Genomic DNA, 9,005 nt, shown 5'->3' on the forward strand with positions numbered 1-9,005 from the left:
CGTCGCCGTCGCCGCCCCCTGCCTCCTCGTCGCCCGTGGCCGCGCCCCTCACCGTCGCCCCCGTGCCCTGCCTCCTCGTCGATCGCCGCCCCCTTAGTGAGCTCATATGAATTTTCCTAATTTAGATGTGTAGTTAATTTAGATGTGTAGTTTAGATGTGTAGTTAATTGAGTTGTTGTAATTTGTTCATAAATGAATATGCAAAAGTTAGAATTATTTTCTGTTCATAGATTTTTTTGTGATATTATTGTTGAATATGAAAATGTTTGTGTGTTCATATATATATGCGAAGAATATGTCAATTTTTTATAGAATTTTTATAATTTTTTTCTGTTGTAATTTTGTTCATAGAATTTTTATCTTGTTCATAGAATTTTTATGATTTTTTTCTGTTGTAATTTTGTTCATAGAATAAGAAGAGAAAGTGTTTAATAGAATTAGTTAGAAAAATAATAGAACTAGTTAAACTAGTTTATTTTTAGTAAGTACTACTTTATTCTATTTATAGTAAGTGCTTAGTAGTTGAACTAGTTGATTTAATAAAACTAGTTTATTTTACTGTAGAAGTAGTTTATTTTTAGCAACAAAATTAATAGAACTAGTTTATTTTTTTAGTTAAAGCAATTATTCCCGCATCGACGTCGATGATGCCAATCCCGCATCCTTGTCGTCGACTCGGCGGAGGAGGCCGGCTTGATCAGAGGGGCCATGTCCGGGACTGGGCTCCGCCGGGCTGGTTTTGGGAGGTGCTACGTTCCGGAGGGCGTAGGTTGGTGAGGAGCCAGCCCGTCATTGACCCGATCCTTGTTTGATGGCGGTCGCGTGGGCCAGTGATGGTGCCGAGGCTTCCGGACACCGCGGAGGTGGTACGTCACCGTGTCAGCGAGGAGGACGAGCACGTCCGTCGCTACATGGTTGCGTTGGAGTGTAGGTTCGACAATACCTGGCAGGTTCTTCAGGGATCTCACTGGAGCTATGATCCTGTGATGGTTCCTTCTCTTTGGGTATCCACCGCCCGCGCCGATACCCGTCGGACGCTACAGTTCTAGCTGTACTAGCGATGCTATATGTATGATAGTATTCGAGGTGTATTAGTGATAATATTCGACGATGTACGGACGCATGGAGATGATGTAGTTTTGCTTATAATTGAATGCATCCTAATTTGAATACTACTTTATTTTCTGATTTGGTTTTGCTTATTGAATGCTCAAATTGGAAAACTACTCCTACTTTCAATGCTAAAATTGGAGAGCACTATGCAAGGCGTATGCATATGATTAGTTGGTAGCTTATAGGGTTTTTGTTTTCGCAGAAATCTAGGAGCCCCCCTCCATCATCCCCGCCGTCGTCCCCGTCACCGACCCCCTCCGACCTCGAGGTGAGACCAGTCACGAACCGGTTTTAGAAAGATAATTAAACGATATTTCGGGTTGACTTTAAGTCTATTGAGTCTCCACCATATATGAGAGGACGAAGAATCCCGACTGTTGTCGTGGGGGTAGCTTCTCCTTCGTTCCCGTGTGCTAGACAATTTGGTGTAATGCACTCGGGAACGAAAGGAAGGAGCTACCATCACCGACGGTCGCAAATGTCTGAGAGGAATCAGCGAGGGAGAGTTCCACCATATATATATGAGAGGACGAAGAATCCCGACTGTTGTCGTGGGAGTCGCTTCTCCTTCATTCCCGTGTGCTAGACATTTTGGTGTAATGCACTCGGGGATGAAAGGAGGAGAGACCATCACCAACGGTCGAATGTATACACCACGTGAGCTGAGAGTTTTCAAGAAAAGACTCGACAAACCGATAGTCAACCCGTGATGAATTATAATGATCTAACTTAGGTTTTTTAGTACATATATTTAATTGTAGATGTTTAATATTTGAATTATGAACATAGGAAATGTCGTACTCGGACGACGAAAGTCTCCCGTGGGAGTGCGACTGGTGCCACGACGACCGAGGTCTGTGCGACAGGCCTCACCTGGACGAAGATCGGTGCTTCAGTATTAAGTTGGAGGAGACCTTCGATGTTGAAACGGTACGCAACAACGACAAGTGTTATTTTTTCGTAATTAAGCACGACTTCAACTATTTCAACGTGTACTTTTCATCTTTTACAATTCGACTAGCTTATCCCATGCCATGCAAGACGCTACATCTTGGAGAGGATGGGTTTTGAAGACCATGAAAGTATGGAAACAAAGAAAATTCACCTAAGGACCCATCATGATATAGATTTTGAAGCAAATCTGTATAATTCTGAGAGCGTAACCCATTTTGGTTGCAAAAATTGGGAAGCATTTTGCAAGATGTATGGTTTTGATGATGGTATGCTTGTCACCATGGATCTTGGTGATCCTGACATCGAGCAAGACAATATGGACATTTGGGTCTTTGTTGATACGCCTCCAATTCTACCGCTATGTGAGTTTCTCAAACATAGTTATTAGCTAATTTATATTGTTCATTTCAAAATAGTTGACAACTTATTTTCATTGACAGCTTATTTTGATTGTTCAAACAATGTGCGGAACATGGTAGACAGAACCTACTACACCGATGGCTCTGAGTTAACTTATAAGGAGAAAACTCATATGGTCGGATTTTGTACTGATCTTGAGAATTACAATATCTATTGTAAAACTCCTCCACATTATGGTCAATATGTGCCACTAGTGCACGTGTTGAACTACGGTAACTACTATGGAGATACCCTGGTAAGATTTCTTACTATTACGACATCCGTGCATCTTTTGCATACTTGTAAAACTAGTATATCATTGCTAACTATGAAGTTATTACTATGTTTTTCAACAGATAATCCCAGAGGATTGTGTGCCTCATTTGATGTATCAGAATGGTAGCCTTGATGTTTTGAACATACAACCAGGTCATCCTACGAATCTCAACTGTCCATACCGGATTTTTAAAAGAAGTGGAGACATGAAAATCAAAGAATGGAAAAAAAATGTATGGACAGTCGCAAGGAGGTTCTTGGAAGCAAAAGGAAGCGAAGCGCAAAAAGTGGAGACAGGATGATCTCCATTCTCCATAATGGATAGTCGGGGTCTATATCGTTTTATGCTATTTTACCTTAAAGAGGGTATTTAGGTCCTACCTAATACTGATGATCATGTGCTAAGAACAATTAAGTAGGGTTGGTTCGATGACTATGAGGATGATGATCGTATGACTTGTTATTAATAACGAGTAGAAGTTGTATGATGATGATTAGTAGGACTTGTTATTATGATGATGCATGATGCGGGCATGAAGAGTTATTATATATCAGTTATTATATATCTGTGTTAGCTAGCTTACACACCCTAAATTACCCCCTAAACCCTCCCCCCTTTCAAAAAAACAAAAACCCCAGCCACTGAAATGCTGACGCGTGGATGCCTTTTGGTCCAGGTTGGTGTCACCAACCGTGACCAAAGGCCCTCCTGCCTGGGCTGGCCGCAGCGGCCACATGGAGGCACATCTGTCCCGGTTCGTGTAAGAACCGGGACTAAAGGGCTAGGGCATTAGTAACGACCCTTTAGTCCCGGTTCAACAACCGGGACAAAAGGCCCTTACCAACCGGGATAGATGACCCTTTTTCTACTAGTGCCTGATACTCCGGAAGAGATTGTCCAGTTTGTACACGTGGTGCGTCCAGTTTGTACACGAGATGATTATCATAAAAAATACATTGATTATCAATGATCTTTTTGTGTACAATCTGAATTGTCAATATGAGTCCTCAACGGTTTAGAAACCGGTGAAGACTCATATTGCGACCACAAATTCTACACATAGAGTTCAATGAAGACCAAGTGCTTGTGGTAGTTTGAGAAGTAACATATTTAAGGTGGTAAAAATCTTGCTAGGGGAGCGAGGTGGGACTAAAAACAGCCTGCCACAACCTCTTTACTACCGGTTCGTACCACGAACCGGTACTAAAGGTGCTGGCCGGGCCCCATTCTCTTTAGTACCGGTTCGTGACATGAACCGGTACTAAAGGTTCGCCCCGAACCGGTACTAAAGATCTCCTCCCGCCTAGCCGTTTGAACCGGCACTAATGGACACATTAGTGCCGGCTCAAATGCAAACCGGCACTAATGTGTCTCACATTTGACCCTTTTTCTACTAGTGCAGGTTCCTGCAAACCCGTGCCAACCAAACCGTGAAGATGACACGCCTTCTAGCTCGTGTTTGCGGCAGTAGCTTGGACGTTGTTGACTACATGTAATAAGATGGCGATTGAGCGGGTCTTTCTTAGGTGGGCCTCTGACTCGATCTTTAAATTTGCATTTTTGCAGCACTAGCATCCGCTGTCTAGGCAGCGTGATCGCGATCAACTGGGCCTTATGGTGGATGTGATGACTGTTGCTGCTCGCTTACGGGCCTCGCCGCAGACTTCCTAATATGCCGGATATTTTATGCTTTCTTTGGGTGTTTGTGTTGTTGCCCCAGTTGGATATTTTATTTGATTGCACTTGAACTTGTGGTTTGGATGTGGTGACGGTGCTGATGACTTTATTTATAAAGCAGGACGAAAGCCTATTTCGAGAATTTTCCACGGTAAATCAAATGGGAAATTCTAGTGGTGGTGAGGTAGCATACATCCAAATTACTACAGTACCTTCAAAGGCCAATCTTGTGGTGCTGTCTAACGCGCGTCTTGCTTTCAAAGTTTTCGGAAGAATGCATACCATATTTGTGGTTCCCATTCTCTCGGTCAAGCAACGAGAGCGACGCCACCCATCATTTGGCTGCCTAGTTTGCTTTATGTAGCTATCGGATGTTTGGCAGCCGATTTATATGACCATCCGTCCAATTATTGGAATCTACAGCATATATTGCCGTGTGAGATAATGGAACCCAGCCATCCGCAGATCGGTATGCACATGGCCCCAGAACGTACGAATGACTTTGACTTCCATGGCCACCGTGGTCACCGTGAACATATGGAGAGATGTACGTGTGCGTTCGTCCATCCACTATTTAAACAGCGTGCTAGCGGCCATTAGCTCTCACAACCACCAGAGCCAATTCCATCCAGCCTAGCTAGCCATGGAGACGGAGCCACCCAAGATGCTCGCCGTGATGGCGACGATGATGATGATGGCCACCGCCGCTGCACTTGTGCCGGAGGCGGCGGTGCTTGCAGGACAGGCGAGGGCACTCCTCGTCTGGAAAGCCAGCCTGGACGACCAAAGCCAGCACACACTAAAGTCCTGGGGGAACATGTCGGCGCTCTGCAGCAGCTGGCGTGGCATCACGTGCACAGGGCAACATCGCCGGCCGGTGATCAGCGGCATCTCTCTGCGGGGGATGCGGCTGAGAGGGGCGCTGGGGCCACTCGACTTCTCAGCCTTGGCGACCCTGACGCGCCTCGACCTCTCGCACAACCACCTCAGCGGGAGCATCCCTGCCGGCATTGAGGTCCTCGGAGAGCTCCGTGCTCTGCTTCTACAAGGCAACCAGATAAGAGGCTCCATTCCACTAGGCCTAGCAAATCTCACAAAATTACGCTCCTTAATGCTTCATGAAAATGAAATCTCCAGGGGAATACCAAGGCACATAGGCAACATGAGTAATCTTGTGACCCTCACCTTGTGGGTCAATCACTTGGTTGGTCAAATCCCCTTTGAAATAGGCAACCTAAAGCACTTGGTTACATTAGATTTTTCTGATAATAATCTTTCCGGCTCAATCCCAAGCACTATAGGTGACTTGACAAATCTCGCTACCTTGTACCTTGACGCAAACCAACTCTTTGGACACATCCCTCGAGAACTTGGTCATTTGGTCAATTTAAAGGACCTGGGCCTTAGCCGAAACACATTCTCAGGTTCCATTCCAATAAATTTGTTTAATTCGACCAAGCTAACTATCTTATATCTATGGGGCAACAGGCTCTCTGGTCAAATTCCACGAGAATTAGGTCAGCTAGTTAACTTGGAGGAATTAGAACTTAATACAAACACACTCTCAGGTTCTATCCCAATCGCTATAGGGAATTTGACCAAACTCACTAGATTATACCTTTTTCAGAACCAACTTTCGGGGCAAATTCCACGGGTGCTAGGTTATATGATGAACTTAAAAGAATTGGCTCTATATGAAAACACACTCTCAGGGCACATTCCAAGAAATTTATGTAATTTGACCAAGCTCACTCGCTTACTTCTTTCGCGCAATAGATTTTCTGGTCAGATTCCACGAGAATTAGGTTACCTTGTGAACTTAAATGACTTGGATCTTGCTTATAATACACTCTCAGGTCCTATCCCAGTCACCATAGGCAATCTGACAAAACTCAATATATTAAGCCTTTTTATGAACCAACTTTCGGGGCAAATTCCACGAGAATTGGGTCACCTTGTGAACTTAGAGGAGTTGGATCTTAATATTAACAAACTATCAGGTTCCATCCCAAACAACTTACGAAGTTTGACAAAGCTCACCAAGTTATGCCTTGCACAAAACCAACTCTCTGGATCTATTCCTCAAGGAATTGGCAAGTTAATGAGTCTAGTTAAACTGCAACTCCCTTTTAACAACCTCTCTGGTTCCTTGCCATCTGGTCTTTGTGCGGGAGATCAGCTACAAATTTTGATCGTTAACGACAACAAATTGGTTGGACCCTTGCCATCAAGCTTGCTAAGTTGTACAAGCCTAGTCAGGATTCGACTTGAACGGAATTACCTTGAAGGAGATATCACCGAGATGGGAGCTCACCCAAATCTTGTATATATTGATATAAGTTCAAATAAACTATTTGGTAAACTATCTCATCGTTGGGCTGAGTGCCACAATCTTACAGTGCTACGTGCATCAAAAAACAATATAACCGGAGTAATACCATCAAGTATTGGGAAATTATCTTGGTTGGGGATACTTGATGTTTCATCAAATAAGCTTGAAGGACAAATTCCTCCAGAAATCGGCAATATAACGATGTTGTTCAGTTTGAGCCTTTTTGGTAACTTGCTCCAGGGAAATATGCCCGCAGAAATTGGATCACTGAAAAATCTGGAATATCTAGATTTATCATCAAACAACCTAACTGGGCAGATACCAGGATCAATTCAGCATTGTTTGAAGCTTCATTCTCTAAAGTTGAGCCATAATCACTTCAATGGTACAATTCCTAATGAACTAGGGATGTTGGTAAACCTACAAGATATGTTGGATCTAAGTGAAAATTCAATTGGTGGCGCTATTCCTAGTCAACTAGGTGGTCTTACTATGCTTGAAGCCTTGAATCTTTCTCACAATGCACTGAACGGCAGCATTCCACCATCATTTCAGAGCATGAACAGCCTCCTATACATGGATATGTCATACAACAAATTAGAAGGGTCAGTGCCACATACTAGGCTCTTTGAAGAGGCTCCAATCAAATGGTTTAAGCATAATAAGAAATTGTGTGGTGTTGTAACAGGTTTGCCCCCTTGTGATCTTCCTCAAAGTAGTGAACAAGGGAAAAAGTCTGGTGCAATTTTACTCTCTATAATAGCCGCTATTGCATCTTTTGTGTTTGTCATTGCACTGGTAACATGGCAGTGCAAAAAGAAGAAAACCAAGACAACAGTTCCAGATGAACCACAACAAACCAAGATGTTCACCATTTGGAATTTTGATGGGGAGGATGTGTACAAGAAAATTGTTGATGCCACAAACAATTTCAGCAACGCTCATTGCATTGGATCTGGAGGGAATGGATCAGTCTACAGAGTCCAGTTACCAACAGGTGAATTGTTTGCAGTGAAAAAGATCCATATGATGGAAGATAATGAGCAATTTAACCGTGAAATACATGCATTGATGTATATTCGACATCGGAACATTGCAAAGTTATTTGGTTACTGCTCTGCAACCCAAGGAAGATTTCTTGTGTATGAATACATGGATAGAGGAAGCTTATCAGCATCTTTGGAGGGTACAGAAACTGCAGTTGAATTGGATTGGCCGAGGAGGTTAAATATTGTTTGGGATGTTGCTCATGCTTTGTCTTACATGCATCATGACTGCTTCGCACCGATAGTCCACCGAGATATAACAAGCAACAACGTTTTGCTTGACCAGGAATTTAGAGTCTGCATCTCAGATTTTGGTCTAGCGAAGATACTAGATGTGGATGCATCGAACTGCACTAGTCTTGCAGGGACAAAAGGATATCTTGCCCCAGGTAAAATTATTATATCTATGTTGCTTACATCAATAATCTTATCATCATTTCAAGTACCTCTATGTTTTAACTCTCTAATGTTGATGTTTCAGAGCTTGCATACACAACAAGGGTGACGGAGAAGTGCGATGTTTATAGCTTTGGGATACTTGTTCTAGAGCTGTTCATGGGACATCATCCAGGTGATTTCCTTTTGTCCATGGACAACAACAAAAAAAGTACATCAATTGAGAAATTGCTGGACACCCGGCTCCCACTCCCTGAACCTGAGGTCGCAACTAAGATATTTCAAGTGGTCGCCATGGCTGTTCGGTGCATAAAGCCTGATCCATCGCACCGTCCGACGATGCAGCAAGTAACCAAGGTGTTGTCAGCAGCTGAGCGACCTGCTAATAATCTTGATTATCTCCACACTAGCATTGTCATCCCTGCCTGCTGGTCGTGAATGTTCATCTGATTATACATCCGACGCTGTCTATAAAACTAAATATATTTTTGTATGGCAGAGCTTCTGCTGTATCTGTAAAACATTGATAAATAAATCAATCTGCATCCTCTCCTGGACGTCTCCTTTTGGTCCTTGTAGCCTTACAAGGTGCTCAAGCCCTTTAGCTGTTGCGTGTCACTTGCGGCCGTAGCAAGAAGGAATCCGCACTGCATTACCCTGTGGACTTGGAGAACAGTGCTCTTTCACTCATACAAGAAACCATGTCAAAAGAAACCACACCTGTGACGGCTGGGCAGCGGCAGTGTCATGCTTGGGGAGGATGGAAACCCAATTGCTAACAGAGTATGCTTCGATCTTGCCTGTTTATTCA

General features: G+C 43.5%; 1 protein-coding gene across 1 annotated transcript; it reads left to right on the forward strand.

The window, feature by feature from the left end:
• Positions 1-5,016: 5,016 nt before the first annotated feature.
• Positions 5,017-8,751, forward strand: LOC123167826 (probable leucine-rich repeat receptor-like protein kinase At1g35710). Its single transcript, XM_044585688.1, has 2 exons — positions 5,017-8,187; positions 8,280-8,751. Exons 1-2 carry the CDS (start codon positions 5,064-5,066, stop codon positions 8,630-8,632), a joined length of 3,477 nt encoding a protein of 1,158 aa, XP_044441623.1. The 5' UTR covers positions 5,017-5,063; the 3' UTR covers positions 8,633-8,751.
• The last annotated feature ends 254 nt before the right edge of the window (positions 8,752-9,005 follow it).

This window comes from Triticum aestivum, chromosome 7D, assembly GCF_018294505.1.
Source record: "Triticum aestivum cultivar Chinese Spring chromosome 7D, IWGSC CS RefSeq v2.1, whole genome shotgun sequence".
Taxonomy (NCBI): Eukaryota; Viridiplantae; Streptophyta; class Magnoliopsida; order Poales; family Poaceae; genus Triticum; species Triticum aestivum.